This window comes from Lissotriton vulgaris, chromosome 3_1 (genome assembly GCF_964263255.1).
Source record: "Lissotriton vulgaris chromosome 3_1, aLisVul1.2, whole genome shotgun sequence".
Lineage (NCBI taxonomy): Eukaryota > Metazoa > Chordata > Amphibia > Caudata > Salamandridae > Lissotriton > Lissotriton vulgaris.
In genome coordinates, this window is record NC_141689.1 from 523,125,648 (window position 1) to 523,147,588 (window position 21,941).

Consider the following 21,941-nt stretch of genomic DNA (forward strand, 5'->3'; position numbering starts at 1 on the left):
GGGGTCGGAGCCATCATAGCTCCGGGAGTCACCATCGGTCTTTGGGCTCGAAGTCGTCAGGTAAGCACAAAAAGTCGAAGAGACGTCATCTCACTTCTGACTCCCCCCGATGCTCGCGCGACGCTGCCGGGGGTTCAGGTGACACCACCCACGCGGCTCCGTCGGAGTCGCGGGCGTCGCGGCCTGCTTCATATTCTCCGGTCCCTGGGCAACACGCGTTGCCGGAGGAGATCGAGCGCTTCCTCATGGCCATGAGGTCTCTCTCTCTCCACCGACGGGCTCCGCGACGCCTTCGGACCCAGCGGACCCGTCTCGGGGCCCCAGCGGGTTGGGTGCTTCGGCCCCGGCGCCGACGGGTGCTTCGGCCCGACGCCGCCGACGCCTTCGGGCCCAGCACCGCAGGGCCTCGCTGGATCCGCCTCCGGATCCGGATCATCGCCGGTTGACCTGACAACCTCATCGACACCGATCCCCGATGCCTCCCTCGATCCTGTTCCGGCATTGGAGCGGCGCCGCTGGGCACCGCTATCGACGCCGCTTGGAGAGTTCTACTTCAACGAACTGGCCCCATCCTTTGACAACCCTGATTTTCAGGAAATGGGTGATGAGGTGTATTGGGAGGGGCCTGAGGACCCTCTGACACGTGATTGTCAGTCCCAGCAGGCCTTTATAGGTGAACTTAGGGATGCCAGTTGTCTGGACACTTCGCCAGACACTGGTTTTGTCTCACCTCATGCCGTTGCTACGGAGGAGGGGGCAACCTACAGTGTGGTGCTGACGTGGGCAGCCAGGGCCTTGGGCCTTGAGCTCCCCGTCGCGGTCGTGAGGACTAACCTCTTCACAGAGGTCCTTAAAACGCAGTCAAGCTCGGCTGAGCCTCTGCTGCCGTTTAATGAGGCCTTGACTGACGTATTTTTGGGCACTTGGTCCAGGCCCACTACAGGTCCGCCTGTAGATAGGAACGTGGCCAGACGCCCCCGACCGGCCCCGGGCGACCCTTGTTTCCTGTCCACCCATCCCACCCACGAGAGTCTGGTCATCCAGGCCTCCAACCCCCAAACCGCATTCCCGACGGCTCCGCCCGATTGGGAATCCAAAGGTACAAGCAATATGGCAAAAAGGTATTCTCCTCCCTGAGTTTGGGACTGCGGTCTTCCAACACCGCGTGCCTCTTGGGCCGCTACACCCACTCTCTGTGGGACACGGTCGCGAACGTGCTGCCAGACTGCCCGGCGGAGGTCAAGGCTAAACTCGCCCAAGCCCTTGCGGAGGGTCGAGATGCGGCACGTTTTTCCATCCTGTGTGGGCTGGATACCATCGACTCACTGGGCAGAGCGATGGCAACGACAGTGGCGATTCGTCGCCACGCCAGGTTGAGGTCCGCCAACTTTTCGGCCGAAGTCCAGGATACACTCATGGATATGCCGTTTGATGGCCGTCGCCTTTTTAGCGACAAGGCAGACCATGCGCTTGAGCGCTTTAAGGACTCCAGGGCTACGGCCAAGCCGTTGGGCCTCTCGGCCCCGCGCCAGCAAACGGGTGCCTTTCAGTCCTTTCGTGGCCAGGGAAGGGGCGCCCCCACACGTGCTGACAGCCACCCACCGCAGACTAATTTCCAACGCGGTGGCGGCCGTGGAAACCGCTGTGGCGGCGGTCGGGGACAACGGCGAGGTCAGTCCACACCTACCCCTGCAGCATCCGCCTCAAAACCCTCTAGTCCGAGCTTTCAGGCCCATGTGACGCCAGTGGGGGGCAGGGTTCGCCATCACCTCCTCCACTGGCGCACTGTCACATCAGACAGGTGGGTGCTGCAAATCGTCCGAAGGGGCTACTCCCTCCCCGTCGAGGCGACCCCTCCAGCCATGCCACCGCAATACCACCGCGTGTTGTGGGATCACTTGCGACTTCTGCAGGAGGAAGTTACGCCCCTCTTGGCCAAGGGGGCCTTCTAGCACGTTGCTGTGCCAGAAGTAGGGTGTGGTTGCTACTCCCACTACTTTTGGTACCCAAGAAGGGCAAAGGGGGCCTACGCCCTATCTTGGATCTACGGAACGTCAACGGCTTCCTCCGGAAGGAGAAGTTCAAAATGCTGACACTGGCTCAGGTCTTAGCTGCCCTGGACCCAGAAGACTGGATGGTAGCGTTGGACTTGCAGGACGCTTATTTCCACATTCCCATCCTGCCGGCACACCGGCGCTACCTGCGGTTCACGGTAGACCACGAGCACTTTCAGTTTACTGTGCTCCTCTTCGGCCTTACCAGCGCCCCACGGGTGTTCACGAAGGTGATGGCGGTGGTCGCAGCTCATCTGCGCATGTTAGGGGTTTCAGTCTTCCCCTTCCACGACGACTGGTTGTTGAAGGCGGGCTCGCCCCAGACAGTCGTCAGCCACCTCCAGACGTCGGCAGACCTCCTGCACCTGCTGGGGTTCTCCATCAATGTGCCGAAGTCACACCTGTGCCCCTCCGAGAAGCTCCTCTTCATCGGAGCGGTTCTCGACTCGGCGCAGTTTCGGGTTTATCCTCCCGAACAGCGGGTTCGGGATATTCAGTCTCTGATTCCGATTTTTCTTTATCCCGAGTCTCGGTCAGGTTGACGCTGCGTCTTCTGGGGCTGATGGCCTCCTGCATCCTTCTGGTGCATCACGCCCGATGGCGAATGCGGGCTCTGCAGTTGGAACCTGAAGTTTCAGTGGGCCCAGCATCAGGGCAACCTGTCCAACCATGTCCTGATCTCGGAGGGCACTGCGAGACAGTTGCAGTGGTGGCTCATGCACCACGATTGGGTCAGTGGCAGATCCCTCTCCCTTCCCCAACCGGAGCACGTAGTTGTGACGGATGCGTCCGTCCAGGACTGGGGAGGCCACATGGGAGAAGCGGAGATCAGAGGCCTCTGGTCTCCGGCGGAGACCCGGCTCCATATCAACCTTTTGGAGCTGCGGGCGATTCGTCTAGCACTGAAGGCATTCCTCCCCTCTGTCCGGGGGAGTGTAGTGCAGGTGTTCACGGACAACACCACCGCCATGTGGTACTGCAACAAACAGGGCGGGGTGGGGTCGTGGACCCTCTGCCAGGAGGCTCTGCGCCTCTGGCAGTGGCTGGAACATCAGTGCGTGACCCTGGTGGTTCAACACCTGGTAGGTTCTCTGAACGCCAGGGGGGACGAACTCAGCCGCCTGTGCATGATCGATCACGAATGGCGTATGAACTCGGACGTGGTGCAAGGTCTCTTTCTGCAGTGGGGAGAGCCTTGGTTAGATCTATTCGCCACCGAAGAGAACGCGCAATGTCATCAGTTCTGCGCGTTGGAATTTCCAAGGCGGCACTCGCTCGGAGACGCTTTTCGTCGCGAGTGGAGTTGCGGTCTGTTGTACGCCTTTCCGCCGATACCACTTCTGCCCAGAGTGCTGAAGAAGATCAAACGTGACCGGGCCCAAGTCATCCTTGTGGCTCCGTACTGGGCACAACGTTACTGGTATCCCGAGCTGCTCAGTATGTCAGTCGATCCCCCGGTTCGTCTGCCTATTCAGGAGGACCTTCTGTCGCAGCAGCAGGGGACGGTCCTCCACCCGAACCTGTCCAGTCTCCATCTCCATGCTTGGAGATTGAGCGGCGACAGTTGAGGCCATTTGACTTGCTTCCTGAAGTCTGTAATGTTATTCTGTCAGCCAGGCGTCCCTCCACAAAGTCGGTATACGCCTGCAGGTGGAACAGATTTCTGGCATGGTGCACAGCAAAGGCTGTGGATCCTCTCTCTGCCCCTCTTTCTGAGGTTCTTCTCTTCCTTTTTTCTCTTGCCCAGCAGGGCTCTGCTCTGGGCACTATCAAGGGCTATCTTTCTGCCCTTTCAGCCTTTCTAAGACTGCCTGATCAACCATCTTAGTTCAAGTCCCCCATTGTAACTCGCTTTCGGAAAGGCATCACACACATGTTTCCCCCTGTTCCGTTTGTGATGCCTCAGTGGGACTTGAACCTTGTTCTTACCTATCTGCTGTGCGCTCCCTTTGAGCCGCTTCAAAACTGTCCTCTCCGCCTTCTTACTCTGAAGACTGCTTTCCTGGTTGCCATCACCTCTGCCAGGAGAGTGAGTGAGCTCCAGGCTCTTTCATCCAAACCTCCTTTCCTTTCTGTCCATCCGGACAAGATTGTGTTGCGGACTAGACCCTCTTTCCTGCCCAAGGTTGTCACGGCCTTCCACATCGGGCAGTCCATCACCTTGCCCACTTTCTTTCGTCCACCACATCCCTCAAAAGAGGATGAGCGGCTCCACCGCCTGGACCCAAAACGTGCGCTTTCATTCTATCTGGATCGCACACGCCAGTTCCGGGTGGATGACCAACTCTTTGTTGGTTACGTGGGTGCTAAGAAAGGATGGGTGGTGCACAAGCGGACCATCTCTCGGTGGGTCGTCTTGTGTATCAAGGCTTGTTACTCCTTGGCGAAGAAGGAGCCTCCTGTTGGGCTGTGGGCCCATTCCACTCGGGCCACGGTGGCTACCACTGCCCTGGGCCGGGGAGTCCCTTTGCAGGACATCTGTCAGGCAACTACGTGGGCCTCGCTGCACATGTTCGCAAGACACTTCTGCCTGGACAGCCAAGTCCGGAGGGATGGCTTCTTTGGCCGTTCCGTCCTCCAGGACTTTCTGATGTGATTATTGGTTCGCAGACCCACCACCAGTGTTGGTATTGCTGGGGTATCTATTCTAAGGTAAGGAATCTAATACTAACCTGTTTCTTTCAGATGAACAAGTTACTTACCTTCGGTAACGATATATCTGTAAGAAACAGTAGTTAGTATTAGATTCCTTATCGCCCCACCCATCCTCTCCGTTCTGCGAACCGATATCTAGGGTTAAGGTCATCCCCTTTCAGGGCCCTAGTTTCAATGGCACCAGTGTTGGTTTTTTACATGGCTCTGCGTTTTTGGCGCGGAAAAGCTGTGTATAAGAACTGACGTCAGCGCGCGAGGGCGGCGTCTAAGTACTACGGCGACGTCATCCCAACGCTGACGACGGACGCGGAGCCGCAGACGATGCCTACCGACGCGCAAGGGTACTGCTACGCAAAAGTTTCCGGATCCAGTCTGACGCCTGGGGATATTCTAAGGTAAAGAATCTAATACTAACTACTGTTTTTTACAGATATATCATTACCGAAGGTAAGTAACTTGTTCAACAACATCCATCTTTCCTTTCTGTGTGTATCTGAAACATCAAGAGTGGTGTGTCTGACCTCATCTAAGCGGCATTTTTTTGAGATTATATAATGATTTGTAATGTTGAAGTTAACTCCTGACTGCTGCTACACATTATGCCTTCATACTTAGTGAGTTCTTAATGTCCCACGTTTCAACTTTTCCCTGCTTTAAGCTACCACCGTACTCTTTTGATTCTCAATACATGTGATGTATAGTGCTGGATTGATACACTAGGCTCTCTGAAATCATTGTGATACTATAGTCAGTAGCATACAGGTAATTGTTGTGCTGTTGAGAACTCTCGCATCTGGAGGAACTTGAAGAACTGATGAGAAGCAATTGAACATTGCTAAGGTTTTGATGCCATCTGTTTAAAGCATTGGTCCTAGAAATGACAACCTCCTGCAGCCAATTTCAGCTGTCCTAATTTTGGAAAATATCCAGCAATAACAGATCATCCTTTAAAGGCAGAGTTATGAAATTGGGAGAATTATGTTGCATGCGTTATGTCTCACCAAACATGACAGAAATCACTGAAAACTCTAAACTCAATCTCATGAAAATGTAAACAAAATCTTAGTCAATAAATGGACTATACACTGACCCAACATGGCCCAAAATTATTTATGTTACAATTCTGCAAAGCCCAGACCCCCTTCTTTTTATCAAGGGCATTTAAAAAAAAAAAAGGCCAAAGCATGTTGTGATTTCTTATACCCCTGACACAAAAGAATATATACATGTTGCAAGTCTCCTGATGAACTCGAAGGTGATAGACAATAGTAAATATTGGTTCATAATTTAAAACCCTAATTCCATTGGGATTCCTAGAAAATATCACACTGGTATATTCTCCTTCCTCTATCACCCTGGAATGTCACAACCGTCAAGTGAATGTGTATTTTGCTATCTTAACCGAGCACAGGTCCTCCAAAATAAATGAGCCCTAGAGTATTGAGAGTGTGGTGCTGAATATATGTATAATCATGCCATGATTTTAAAGTATTCAGGCACTTGCACAAAATAAATCTCAATAAGATTGCATACCTCATTGCCAATGCTAGACCAATGTGCCCTTGGCTGTGCATGTTTCTACAGCTAATATTGTGCTAGTTAAAAGCTCAGGAGGGCATTTATCAAATCATTTTGAATTGGAATTAACTTTAAAAAAGCTAGGTGATGAATCTGGCACATATGTGCTGTGAATGTAGGATTGTTGTTTTAATCGTCAGCAGTGCTGTGTCTACTAAACAGCAGAACACGTAAAACTAGAGGGATGAAAGCGTGCCACTAATTGACACACAATGATTGTATAATAGTATGCATGAGACATACAGGGTGGATATATATTCTAGTGATTGTTCTACATTGCTTGAAATTTCACCACAATATTAGAGTTAGAGAGGCACATGCATCATTGCTTTTTCCGGACGCAAAGGGGCAGAAGCTGCACTTTTGCTACCGCACTTTTTGCATTTGGGGTGCATCATCCCAAATGCAAAAATCGCTATTTAACTAATTGCAAAATTTGCGATTACTTAAATTGTGATTGCATTTAGGGAATCGCAAAGTGCAATTCCCTAAATGCAATGCAACAACATTTTTTGGGGTTTCAATTTCGCTATTGAGAAATGCAAATTGTCATCAACTTAAAGTTGATGGTAATTTGCGAAAGCTTTGAAAAATGCACTAAGGTGCATTTTTCAAAGTTTAGTGTTGCACACAAACATGCCACATTTTTGTGTGCAACATGTTTTTTAATTGCACTTTCAGGGGTGCATCAGGGTGTCCTTTTGGCACCCTTGCTCCCTTGAAATTGCATGCGCAATTTGCGAGTATCTATTTGGTACTCGCAAATTGTGCATGCATTTCCCATTGATTTCTATGAGCCTAGGGCCCATAGGAATGAATGGGAAGCCATTCCTTAATTGTGACTTGCACATTTTTTGCCATTCCTACATGCATAGCATTTTGCGATTCCCAAATAGCGAATCGGTAAAATTCGCTATTAGGGCTATGCAAAATGTGGGCTTGTTGCATATGCCCTATAGAGTGTAATATGATCTGATGTAATATAAATATTAATTTTTCACTTTTTTTCCACTCAAGCTGTGGCCCTCTACCTTGCTGACCAGTGGTGGGCTATTGAGGACATAGTGCGAACTTCGAATCCTCAAAGAGAGGGGCTTCACAAGGTAAATCTAATTAAATCTCTTAACATGAACTAACGTACAACAATGCCAGTTTTACATCTGCTATCACAATGGCACTCAAGACGGGGCTGTTCGAACAAGCCTCTGATGCCTGCAAGCGTTTGGATACCCGATTGAGTGATTAACCTCGCATTATAAATACAGATTGTTTGGGTGAATAATTAAGGAAACGTTCTGGAACTATATAGGTGCTCCTCTGTATTGTAGTAGTGCAGCTAGTACTTACCACTGATTCAAATTTAGGATTCCAACACCTTGTTCGCTGGACCAGAGCAGTTTGTGCTGCCTGCTGGTAAAGTATAATTTTAAACTACAACAATGAGTGTTCAGGTTTTTCCTGAATTTAAGGAGAGTTGAGGCAGCTCTGATGGTTACGGGGATGCAGTTCCAGACTTTAGGTGCATAGATTTAGAACGCCTACTGATGGTGCTTTACATACATGTAAATTGACACTTATCAGTCATCTGTTATAATCCTAGAATAAATAAGTTTCGCTTCATGCTCAACTGGAGTAGGGACTTTTCTAGGATATGATCTGCGATAAGGATAGAATGAGTTTGGCTACACTTCTACTCCTGCTATACACTTATTGGACTTTTAGACCATTGCAGGAAAGAAATGGCCTCCTTCAAGTCGTTGATTTTACTCTCGGCATCGGAATAATCAACCTCGTGACTTCATTCCCCACCCGCAACCACAAAGCACTGCACCTAGTAAGGTTGCATGTAAAAAGGAGAAACACTTTTGAAATTGTTTTCCTTCTACCTCCATAATTGACAGCATTTTGTGCAGATGGAAACCACTCTACTCTCTCACTCAACTGTGGCCTACTTCAAGGCTCATGTGATAGTTTACCTGGATGCTGTAGACTTTGACTTAGCAACCCTGGAACCTTCTTCAGTACACTAATGACGCCTCAATGTGTTGTCAGAGGAGACATACATTGGTTCATAACTGACATGCATTAAAGCTTAGAAGGTGGTGCAGTGCTTCCATCTCCACCAGCAACAAATAGTACATCTGTCTCAGGAAATCTGATACCAGCACCCAAACATTTCACAACAAAATTGCCCTTGTCGTCTTCTCCCAGACCCAGTCTTATATGCAAAATGCTTTGGCTTTCTCACAGACTCCATACTTGCCTTGCAGCAAAGAGAGCACATATAGTCTTGTGCCAGTTGAGCCTCCTGTGCCGAACGTGGTTTCACATGCAGTCAGTTTATAATCCATACAAAAACACAATAATGGTAACCAACCCTGAGTATCGAAATAATTGAAAACCATTTACTTTAAAAACAGAATAATAGAACTAAAGCTAATCCCAGTTAGGCAGAAGGAGGTCAGGTAGAGAGAGGATTAAGTGAGAGACCGATGATACATAAATGGGCCCCCACAAAAAAAGTAGAGAATAGGAGAATCATGTAGGAGGAGAAAATAGTTATTTTAAAAATGCCTATCCTCCTAAAAAAAGAGATGTAGGTAGGAAGAAAGAGGAGGAAGGACGAAAAATTATAGAATGAACATGCACTCTCATACATGGCATCCATTTTCAAACATGTGTAATATTCCCTCCAGCAGCATCGACTGACAGACCTGGCATTCAGTCTTCCACATTTTCTAGTTTCCCACACAATGTTTACTGTCACCATTTGTAAAACTGAATGTCATGAGTCCCCTTTCCTAGAGCAGAAAACAATATCAGATCCCCAAATAGAGCTGGAAAGACTTGGGGGAAAAATTGACCCTGAATGTTGGTATTGGAAGAACTGTTAATAGTTTGTACCTAGATGTGGATGTAGAAATTAGGGGAGGATACAATATTGTATTCTCCAACATCTCTGTGGTGGTACCCACAATAAAGAGCCAAGGGCCTGATCTATTAAATGATTTTGTGGTCCGTTATTCCCCTTGGTGGAAACTAGTTTAGTGTCTATAGAACTGAAATAAAAGAAATGCGAGAGTCATTTTCAGCTATCACATTATCAACACCGGCTAATTTATCACCTAAACAGGCTCATTTGTCAAGGGAGCATCTTAGGTTACTACATGTCACAATACCTTTCACCAGCCGTACCTCTTACATGCATCATCCAAAGAGTCTATAGCATGCTGCAGTTATTTGGGATGACCTGCCGGTCAGTGATCAGGGGAGGCCCTGTGTCCTGGATTATCAGCTCCGGCCGCAGTCTCGTCTTCAGTTATGTGGTTGCTGTGATGCCTCTTCTCTCTGTCCCTTGGTGATCGTCTCCCGGAAGCCTGCCCTCTCTCAAGCTAGTCCCACGCCTCCTCCGGTACCGTGAAATGCCATGACTTACCATGTGCCATCACTGAAAGTTTGGCGGGGTATAAAATCATATATTGGAGGTTCTCGGCCTTAAACGCCTTTTTAACCTCAGTAAAGCTGCGCTGTTAACAGGGAAAAACTGATTGTCGGATTGTCATAGACCAAGCCACCATGCCTTCCTTGTCCCTCCTGTAGCTTTCCCCCGCCTGCTGCTTCTTTGCATTAGGGTGGCAGCGTTGTGTATTGCAGCACTTCCCGTTGTGTAGGCCTCTCCGGCATAGGTGCCCCTCCCCCCACACCGCACAAAGCACCAGAGCCATGCAATCAAATCGCAGGCAGGGTACTAGAATCTGCCCCTCCTGCTCTTCTATCTAGGTAAGAAAAGATAGGCATTTCATATATTTAATGTTAGTGAGGCACAGGTATTCCATTGAATAGGCCAGGATTTTGAGTCATAGTTCCTGTAACCCTGAATAATTCTCTGATTATCCTAAATGTCACCCACAAATAGAAATAGGTAAGCATCTAAGGTCTTGCTTTAAGCAATTCGTATTTTTTGTAATTGTGGCATTTATTGCAAACAGAATTCAATAATACAACAATATGTATTCATGAGGGTATGAGAATGACAACATTCACTGGTTGTTGATCCGTGATGGAAATGGTGCGCTATGAGAGTTAAATGAAATAGTATTACAGACTTAAATGTAACTGGCTGATACTTATGTGTCCACAGGTCCAGTCACTTGGAGAGAGAGTGGTCCTTTATGTCCTAAACCGAATTATTTATCGAAAACTAGAAATGACAAAAAACGAAGTGCCGTTTCTCTGTCATGGCAGCACCGATTATGCCAAGATTATGTGGAAGAATGGAGAAGCGATTGGGTTTTACTCTGTAAAACCGTCAGGTAATCTTCATAATAAATATTTTTTAAAGACATTATTAAAGAGGTCCGGGCTGTTATTTAGCAATAATATAATCTTGCTTTGTTTGGCTTCTCCCATTTTTTATTTCAGTAGCTCTGTAAAAACATATGATTATAATTCACCAGTGACTTATTTAAAATAATTTGTATTTATCAGTTTGAGAAGAGTCACCCACACTTCTAATCAGCAGGCTTGTATTCCAACCCTGGTACAAAAAAGAGCAGCTCCATTACAGTCCACACACTTAAATAAAAATTCCAAACCAACTGTTACTGTTTTTGTAGGGTTTCCAGAAGGTTAGGTCTAAAAAACATTGCCATAAACTCAACCATTTTTAGCCTGTTAAAAACAAATGACTATCAATGTCAGCCTTGTCAAAGTTATACAATTGTAATGTGAAAATGATCAATTCAAATCGCTATAACTCTTTTCTCAGGATCCTATCTATTTTACACTTGAGATAAACGTTTCCTCACCATTTTAGTGATGAAGTACACAGTGCTTTCCTAGCCTTTCCATCCCACCATTTTTCTTCTGTCCTCTGAGGCTCCCCTTTATTTTTAGGGCTCATCTACCCGAAGACCGCTCACGGACCACACTAAAAACCTAAATTTGCTTCATGTATGGCACACTGTTGTCATAAATACAGAATTTTTGCGCTCTAGTTGTTCAGTAGAACATTTTAGAAGGCTGCTGCCGGGAATCAGAATCAACTGACAGGCTACTGCTTCTTACGGAAATACATATTTTACTCAGAAAGATTTTATTCTCACATTACTGAGGAAGATAGTGTGAACAAAAAAAAAATGTGTACTCATTTGAGCTTCTAGAGCACCTTCCTATGAGAAAAAACAGTTTTCTCTCAAGCATTGTTCATCAAATTCCAGCAGAGGAGCAGCATTTTTTACAGGGTAAGATCAACTTAGAATACACCACAATTCCTAAAATGATTATGGTAACACCACCAAATGATTTACATTGTGACTAAAATCTTTTATCACCCTTTCTATGTGCTCCTTTTTTGTGACCCTTAAAAAGGCATTCTCAACAATGCGTTTCAATGGGGGCCATGCCCCAGAGTCCTGTAATGGCTGTCACAACATGTTGCTCATGTCCCCCCGAACTCCCACCCCCTGCCCACATGACACGTAAGGTCAGGGTGTGCTCTCCTTGCCCAGTTATTATCATTGTCTTAGTTTAAACTGTGTGCCCCTTATCCTAATCTCTGGGCCCTCTGTACTAGCCGCATTTATTGAGAACCTACACAATAAAGAATTTGAAGTACATTGCATCCTAGTGTGTCACTAGTGACCTGGGCTTACAGGTCCACACCCATTTCGATCATGGGGGAGATACCTTTTGAACTTAAGAAAGGGAAAAAACTGGTGTCTTCGTGTCCATTTTGGAAAGTGGCAATGATTGATCAAGGTTATGATATCTCTGTGTCATGTGAGAGTGCAAAACATTTATATGATGGACACAGTGTTATCTGTTGACAGCGAGATGGTAAAGCCAAAGACAAAGTGATCAGAAAAATTAGAGTTTAAGTAGGGCATATGGTACATATCAAAGAACCAGTTCTGCAAAGAAAAGGATCTTCCAAGTTTCGAGATCCTGTTAGGGTAATGGATGTGAGAGGCAGTGTAGTGCGGGTGTCGAATGGGAAATGGTGGAATGTGTCCAGAGTTGCCAAAGAGGGAAGATATGACATGGGAAATGTTAGAGATGGGACCAGGTCCACCACAGAAAGCTAGCTTGGGTTTACTGTGGGGATCCCAGGAAGTCCTGCAGTTAAAAAAGTGTGGTAGGATTATCAGAGTACCTAAAAGATATGCAGGTTAGTTTATTGCAATAATGCATTGCTATTATTCTCATGATATAATTTTAGTGATCATGTAATTCTGTTTAATAATATTCATTGTTATGTTTAGAATACACACACCTTTACATTTTAGTGTTTAAAAAGTAAATAAAGGGAAAAGATGGTGTGGCACGTTTTGTTAGGATTTCTTCCTTGATATGATTTATGTGAAGTAAGTATGCACAGTAATGCAATTGGTCCGCTAGGTATTCCATTGTGGTATTATCGTTGTCATGGTTTAAGCTGTGTGCCCGTTATCTTATTCTCTGGGCCATTTGTACTAGCCGCATTTATGTGGCTCCTCTACAATAAAGAATTTGAAGTACATTGCAACCTGATGTGTCATTAGTGTCTTGACATTGCTCTTTCTACATGGGCGTGGGATGACAATTTTCACGGAAATTGGCCAAGGGTGTGCAAAGGTAAAAAGGGGGTCCCAAAATGCTTTTTTCCACCAGTGCATTTTCCATAGACATTTGTATCATGCTTTCCGCAAAAACGGCTGAACAGATTAAATGAAATTTGGCAAGATAAGACATTATGGTGCACAGATGATCCTTTTGAGTACTACAGGTAAGTAGGGTAAGTATTTGTTAAGTTGCAAGGTATTTTAATATAGTGATATCTGTTGTCACTGTATTTTTTGTGTGAAATTTCACTGCAATACCGTGGCACATAGCAATGACAAGTCCTTATATGATTAACTAATGACTGCTTTTACAAAAGTTTAATGCATCCATGTTGTTCTTAGGTACATTTTGCCTTTGTTCAGCATTTCGCCCTTAGATGTAGGTAAGTTTTTGGTTTGATATTATTACTCTACCTATTACCACTTTATTATAGTGGTAATAGGTAGAGAAAATATTGATAAGTTTCAATTTTTTTTAACCGCTTGCTTACGGCAGGAATTCCAGCCCTGTGCTGGACATTCCAATCGTGGGCATGGTCGTGACGGACCTATTCCGTCATCAGCACTGCCCAACCGTGACTCATGACGGAATGGTTCCGTCACGAGCATGGAAGGGGTTAATTTACAGAGTATCGCTGTACTACCTGTGGACTGCTACAGTACCAAAAAAATATATATTTTTTAAATGTTGAAAAAAATTAAAATACATTGTAGGACATTATATTTTACAATTATAGTCTGCTACGGTTTATTTTCTGTTTTTAACAAGTCCCTAAATGATTAACTAATGACTGCTTTTACAAACGTTAAATGCATCCATGGTGTTTTTAGGTACATATTACCTTTGTTCGACATTTCGTCCTTAGATGTAGGTAAGTATTTGGTTTGATATTATTACTTTACCTATTACCATTTAATTATAGTGGTAATAGGTATTGAAAAATATTGATAAGTTTCTATGTTTTTTTAATTTACAGAGTACCGCTGTATTACCTGTGGAGTGCTGCAGTACCAAAAATATATATATTTTTTATATGTTGAAAAAAATTAAAATACACTGTAGAACATTATATTTTGCAATTATAGTGTGCTACGGTTGATTTTCTATTTTTAACTTATTTAAATCTTCAGTACAAAAGTCTACGTAGTACCACAGTAACACCTAAAAATTACCAAACTACTTAAATTTTTTTTAATTTGCAGTTTTCCCTAAACTGCTGTAAAAATATATAGAACATTATATATATTTAAGATATTAAGAAAGTGGTAATAGATGGGGAACAACTACTCCTTCCCTAGATCTAAGACCCTAACCTAGAATGCAGACAAAATGTACTGAAAACGACATGCCTCCCTTTTAACCTTTGGTAAATACAACCATTAGCCTATCACATACTACCTTAGTATACACATGTACTGTGATATGCCCTGAACTTACATAGGTCTAGCATTGCACAATATAAAGCTAATTATTTTCTAAATTATAACGTTAACACTACTTACACTATTCACACATACTAACAAAAATTACCATTTACACCAAATAATCTATTTTCCTGAAACATTACATCTACATCTGTAAACACACTTTCACACTATGTCTGTCTGTTAACACACTGTACTGTACGCAACTACACTCTTTGGCATTCTGTTCTACCATAGACAAATCCACTCTACGCTGCTCCACTCTACTTCACTCCACTCTACACCTCTCCATTCTGCATCAGTGTACAGTACGCAATTATAATCTACGACACTCCCTTTTATGAAACTCCGGTGTACGCCCTTTCATTGTACGCTGCTGCACTGTACGGTGCTCCACTCTACGAAACTAAACTATTCCACTCCGCTGTACTCTGTGTCAGTGTACATCACTGCACTGTATACTACTCCTTTGTATGCCACTGCACTTTACGCTGCTCCGCTGTACGCCACTCCATGCCAACCCACTGTACGCTATTACACTGTACATCAATCCATTCTATAGCTCTATAGCTCTATACTCTACTCTACGCCAGTCCACTCTGCCGTACTTCACTCAACACTATTCCACTGTACGACGCTCAACTCTACGCTATTTCACTATATGACACTCCACTCTACATCACAGCACTTTCTGCCAGTACGTCACTACACTTTACTCCACTTTACTATACGCCATATCTGTACCAAACTCCAGTGTATGTTAGTCAACTCTAGAACACTCCGTTGCATGTTACTCCACTGCATGCTAGTACGTTCTACAACACTACACTGTACACTACTCTACTCTTCGCAACTCTACTTTTCACTATTCTACTGTACCCCACTCTACGCTATTCCATTCCACACAAAAAAACTTAAATTGCTAAACTTATACCTATACCATTAATTTATCAATTACACAACACCTTCAAATTATTATAACTGGCTCACCTCTATACACAGTGTATTTAACTCGGTAGCCACACTACTTTAACTATAACTCATGCCTTCTCCATGCACTGCTTATACTGTTTTATATTATCTTACTTATACTACTTATGACATTGCAAATCAAATCTTTTGTTAGAACACAGTGCATAGTACAGTTATTTGAAGAGCCATGATTAGTTTACTCATCCTAGAGGTTTTATGACGCTCATTATACTGATTTTTTTCTGACATCTGCAATTTTCCATCAACACTCAATTTGTGTTATGGTATGTTAAGATTATAAAAAAATGCCTAGCAGAATTTCACTTAACTGACTTCTTTATGGAGTGCTACTTGAGCAGTACAATACATGAGCAAAATTCAAAACCTAAAACCTATGATTGCCAGGCTGTCTGACACGTGCAATAATTTTGAAGGCAGATATAATTAGCAAACACTCCCCATAAATATAAGGACATATGTAATTCCAACCCAAAAAAGTGAGGCTTTATTGATGCAGGTGTAGGAGGTGCAAGAATCATTATATAATGAGCCTTTGTATGTTTGGGGTGGTGGAACCAACTGAACTAAAAGGAACTTGCCATTCAAACGAGTTCCAATTATTGTGTAGAGCATTTAGAATATATAGAAACTGAGAGAGACCCATATATATATTTTTTCAATACACATTTTTATTAGGTCAGCATTCAGAGTCATTTTATTTCTTGCAAAATAGTTACAGAGTAAAACAGCCAGGTGTGTAGAAGCATGTCTGATGACTTCCTTGCAATATAGCAACATTTACAATGACATAACAAAAACATTGCAAGCCTAATAACAACAGCTTGAAACCATATAACAGTCAGTGCCACGAACATACCAATGATCCAGCCATCTCTTTCATTGAGTCTACTTACACATGTTTTAGTCCACAGTACCATCCTCATTTTATAACCCTCATTATCACAGTGTTTCTGCATCTTTAGTTAGTGGCGGGGGGTTCCAATACTAGGCCTCTATAGCCTGTCCATCTTTTCCACATTTTTGGGTGTTTCTGTGGGCAGAGATCCATATATTTGAAAGAAAACATTTATGCAACAAGCGGGATCAAGTACAATAAGCGCAAATGCATTCTCAGCAAAGAAGGACAACAGACACTGAGGCACGTAGATTTCCATTTCATAGAGCTTACTTGTTGTCATAAACATTAATTTTACAGAGGAACCATCCAACTTAACTTCCTCTGAATGATCAGTTAATTCTCCACAGGAATTCATAGTAATGATCCCTTAGAGATCAATGTATGAAAAAGTAGGAATGAGGAATTATAAAGTGTGAACCTAGCCTCCCAGCAAAGGAGCAGTGAGCAATGTGGGCAAGTACGGAAGTTAGCAGAGGATTCAAAAGGGAGTGGATTGGATAGCCAAGGGCAAATTAGGAGAGGATTATTGGGGGCAGTGTGAATAGCCCAAGTAGTAGCAGCGAGGTATGTTAAGTATATGGAAGGATTAACTGGAGTTATTATCCTTTAATAAACATTAGTCCTTATTTTCGGAAATTAATTATTAATTCACCTGTGAAAAATAGAAAATAACACGTCACACACTATGAAGAAAACCGATCCTGTAAATGTTTCTACTTTATCAGCAAATGTGAGGAAAGAAACACCCAAAAACGTGGGCCTTCAAAGGGACTGATAAGAAAGAAGCTGCACAAAAACATTTCTGTCTTCAAAGTTTTCCATCTTTAAAAAATAAGTATCCCTGTGAATGAACTTCCTCAGGGTTTTGGTTTCTCCCTGATGGGCTACGCCGACAGTATGCAAGGCGTGGGTTGTTTTGTAGCTACTCTATTGGCCAGCTCTGCAAATTTCCATGTTTGTTTGACTGCTGTTGCCAGCTGGATGAACATAAATTCTTTACTATTGGACATTCTAAAGCTGAGTGGCAATAAGACAGAGTTGCAGTTCTATGGCAGAGCTTTTATCACCTGGAACTGGATGATGCTACAACTCTTAAATAACTGGGTAGTATACTTGGAGGCTTGTTTGTTTCAGAAAAACAAATCAGTACAGTTACTTGAATGTGCAGATACTTTGGAGAGTTCTTCTTCTGCTCCCTTCAGTCCTCTGCTGTTTAGTGGTTTAGGCAGTCATTGTGTTGCATATTGACTATTGCAACACCTTCTATCTAGTGCTATCCCAAGGCTCCACCTTAATCATTCGGAATTTGGCAACAAGATTTTACTTAGGGTCCTATTACGAGTTGGGCGGTCCCGTGAACCTCCATATCTGAGGTGGCGGTCCATGTGCAGTGAGCTCGGCAGTCCGACCGCAGTATTACAAGTTTGGTGGGGCGACTTTGCTTAGACCTCTTCTGGACCGCCAAGACCATCAGAAGACCGTAGGGTTCGCGGTCTGAGAAAGGCAGCCATGATAGGGTGGTACAGGGGAGCTGCACCACCTTCTGTATTACTAGTTGCATGAACCACGAGCTGACCGCGACAGTCCGACTGCCTGCCTTGATGGAGGATTAGGGTTGTGTGTACTCAGCCCCTTTCTCGTCTTCCAGACAGATGTTGATGTGGATCCCTTTCTCGAGGTCCCCCCTTCATAGCAGGATCTTCACGCAGTGGATTACAACCCTAATTGCGGCGATTTACAGGTGAGTCCTTTTCGCACCATACACCTATTTCCAGGACTGCCCACATATGGACTGAACCGTAGTAAAAGGGATATGGACATTTTCCCCATATATCATGCATATGTGTGCATCCGACACATCTGCAATCGAGATGCACACACAGGCATTGATATATTTATGAAAAGCACTCTCCACCACTGCAAGATCCCCGCATCAACACTGCTGACCCTGTGGTCAACTCGTAATACGGCAGTCTTTGGACCATCAGCACTGTCAGCTGCTGGCGTGGGCAGACGTGGTCTTATGGCAGTCGGGCCGCCAAACTTGTAATAAGGCCCTTAATCTTTCTGTCCATTCTTGTGTCCGCTCTTCTGTAACCTTTCACCTTAGGAGTCAGCACTGGCTGCCTGTCTCTTAAAACCTCCATTTCAAAGCACCCTGAATTGATTTTTACAATCTTGCGGCTGTTTCTGTCCAATTCAGAATTACACAGTATTCACTTACAAGAATTCCTCGCACAGGAGGCACCTTTCTGCTTAATATCCCCTGAACTTTTCTTTCAAGATCAGATGTCAGAGCTTTTTCTTATTTGGTATCCAGGTTGTGGACTTCTCTGCCCATCTCACTCCGTTCTGAATCTAACTATATAATGTTCCTGAAGGGTTTAAAGACTTGGCTTTTCCATTATTTTCTTCTCCTTTCCAGCTGTTTTGCTCCAGGACACCTGTTTTCAGATAGCAGTTTGTGCTCTGTAAATCCTCATTACCATCAACATATTCAACTTGCAGACCTGAAAAAGAATCTGGTTCTTCCCAGAATTGAGCGACTTCACATCTTATGTGAAGCAGGTTACCAGAAAATTTACAAACAATTGTGCAGACTCAGAAAGAAGCTTGCCTTGTTACAACTTCTATGAACACTAGCCTCCTGCAACCTACCATATCACTGAAAGCAAATGTGCATTGTAGGTAACTTAATTGCACAGAAATCCTGGCATCATTTAGACTTTTTCTAGGAATCAGTTTGGATTGAATGTGTCACTACCATACTGAGAGATAAGGCAAGTAGTGGAATGGCTGCAAGTAGTTGGGACAGTGGTGATGAGTTTAGCAAATAAACATGGGCATTCTGTGAAAGCTTTGTGCCTCATGTTTGGGTACCAGTCTAGACTGACAGTGCCGCTACTGGAGAGCTAGAGAGAACTGGAGGATGGCTATAAGGTAGTTGGGACAGACATTGCGAGTACACTGATCCCCCTCACATTCTTCTATCGGTAGGAGTCTTTAGCTTTTCTGAGCGAAATTGTAAGTCTCCCCCTTTGAGGCCTAGACAGTGTCACCTGGAGTTGAAGATGCGCTTCATAGCATAGGCTGATCCTGCTGCCCTTCATGAATCCGCACCTCTATCCTCCAGTTACGGCTTGATGTTTAGGGGCTATATTTTGCATCATGCAGTGTAGTCCTTAGAAACAGTTCAGCCTCTCCCTGTGCCTTACCCTGCGCTACTGCAGTCTCACAAGCACTCCCCTGCCGAATAGACTCAGAGTTTCTCTCAGCACATACCTTTCCAGAGTGGTGGAGACTCCAGCTTCTTACTGCCTTCCCCGCCTTCTGGGGGCAATCACAAGCGGGCCATCGTTCCTCCACCGCAGTCATGCCAGTCCACTCCTACATTCTTTTACTGCTGCGCCTCAAGGCCACCAGCCATCTTGTTGGCTCTGGTTCTCTGTCCATAGATTGCAAATTTGCCTGTTTGGGGTACGGATCCCTATGATCAAGGCTGGGAGTTAGTGAATGGTCATCCCTTTGGGTAGAGTGAGCTGATGCAAGTAAAAAAATAATTGTGTCATAGTGGGCAACAGTTTCAGTGATTCTTGTGTGGGGAACTCGCTGGACCGATGTCCGCTCAGTCCACCAACTTTACTCCTCCACAGTAGTTTGTTTTTATCACACTTTGTCCCAGGATCTTCAGGGACAGAAGTAGAGGTGGGCGATCCAGCAAATGAACAGGATGCGGCGAGCCAGATCCCAGCTCAGGGTATGACTTGGCTCTAAGATCCCATGCTTGATTCAAGCCCTGAAAATCGTTTCCATGTAAACCATGCGGGAAGCATCACGTAAAATGCCATAAGTGACCTTAGAAGCAAGTCAGTTGTCATGTGCACCCTGTATGCAGCCCAGATTCCTATAGATATGGCAACATTATAGTCTATTAAATCAAACACAATATTTTTTTGTACAACTTGTATTCTGAAATCACAAATTTGAAGATGCTTTCATATGTGATAATAAAGTAAAAGGAGGATCAGTGAAATAAAATATTTTCCTAAAATCATACAAATGATTAAGCTGGAAGTTAGGTTTAATTCCAGGTTTACTGGTTTTACTTTGTACCGATCACTCACGAAATCGGTATCTATTTATCTCCCCTTTTTGCCTCAGATGTGAATGCTTACAGTTTTACTCATTGATCATAAGGTTAGAGCATGGATGACAGGCAGAATCAACTAAAAAGCTTGGCTCTTTTTTGGCTCGAGGCTCTAAGAGGACCTCGAGCCGGACTAGAGTCAGGTACTCAGCTTAAGCCTGGCTAGATCTTTCGATGGTTTGTCTACCTCTGACAGAAGTACATTCTGTCACAATCTCACCCCTCATCCTGAAGCATAAACTTAAATACACATTCATGGAATTTATATGATTATGACTGTTATGAGGTACCTCTTGTAAAATGTCCATGTTAAGGCACTTTACAAAGACTACAATAATACACATCTTCAAAGCCCAATTGCCTAGTCTACCAGAAGTCATTGACACAAGTTGAACAACGATTTACAAAAAGGGGGGTGGTGATGAACAGAGTGTCTGAGTTAAACAGACCACTCTTACCCAGTCCAAAGATCAGGGCTTGATCCATCACCGTTATTTATCTCACTGCCCCATCCCAGCTCAGAACCTGGCTATATGCAAATCAGTCTGTCCCTGGCCCAGTGCATCATGGGAACAGGGCAGACTAAACTACCAAGCCAATTCTTCACCAGAAAGGATACAAGCTACCGGGGACCGGTTTCTGGCATTTCAGCCTTCTTCGGCCCGGCTTGCTTGAATCCTGATGGAGCAGTGAGAAAGGGACTCATGTCTGAGTATACCCTGCCACACCTATAGTGGCCAAAAACGATTTACAAAAAGGGGGGTGGTGATGAACAGAGTGTCTGAGTTAAACAGACCACTCTTACCCAGTCCAAAGATCAGGGCTTGATCCATCACCGTTATTTATCTCACTGCCCCATCCCAGCTCAGAACCTGGCTATATGCAAATCAGTCTGTCCCTGGCCCAGTGCATCATGGGAACAGGGCAGACTAAACTACCAAGCCAATTCTTCACCAGAAAGGATACAAGCTACCGGGGACCGGTTTCTGGCATTTCAGCCTTCTTCGGCCCGGCTTGCTTGAATCCTGATGGAGCAGTGAGAAAGAGACTCATGTCTGAGTATACCCTGCCACACCTATAGTGGCCAAAAACGATTTACAAAAAGGGGGGTGGTGATGAACAGAGTGTCTGAGTTAAACAGACCACTCTTACCCAGTCCAAAGATCAGGGCTTGATCCATCACCGTTATTTATCTCACTGCCCCATCCCAGCTCAGAACCTGGCTATATGCAAATCAGTCTGTCCCTGGCCCAGTGCATCATGGGAACAGGGCAGACTAAACTACCAAGCCAATTCTTCACCAGAAAGGATACAAGCTACCGGGGACCGGTTTCTGGCATTTCAGCCTTCTTCGGCCCGGCTTGCTTGAATCCTGATGGAGCAGTGAGAAAGGGACTCATGTCTGAGTATACCCTGCCACACCTATAGTGGCCAAAAACGATTTACAAAAAGGGGGGTGGTGATGAACAGAGTGTCTGAGTTAAACAGACCACTCTTACCCAGTCCAAAGATCAGGGCTTGATCCATCACCGTTATTTATCTCACTGCCCCATCCCAGCTCAGAACCTGGCTATATGCAAATCAGTCTG

The 21,941-nt window shown here is 44.8% G+C and overlaps 1 protein-coding gene across 3 annotated transcripts in view; it reads left to right on the top strand.

Moving 5' to 3' along the window:
- Window positions 1–21,941, top strand: part of FAM169A (family with sequence similarity 169 member A) — a 369,278-nt gene that overhangs the window by 104,005 nt on the left and 243,332 nt on the right. For all 3 annotated transcript variants that reach the window (XM_086960774.1, XM_086960772.1, XM_086960775.1), the window contains exons 4-5: window positions 7,305–7,390; window positions 10,429–10,600. In XM_086960774.1, the coding sequence (XP_086816900.1) occupies window positions 7,305–7,390; window positions 10,429–10,600 (258 nt within the window). The remainder of the gene's footprint in view (window positions 1–7,304; window positions 7,391–10,428; window positions 10,601–21,941) is intronic.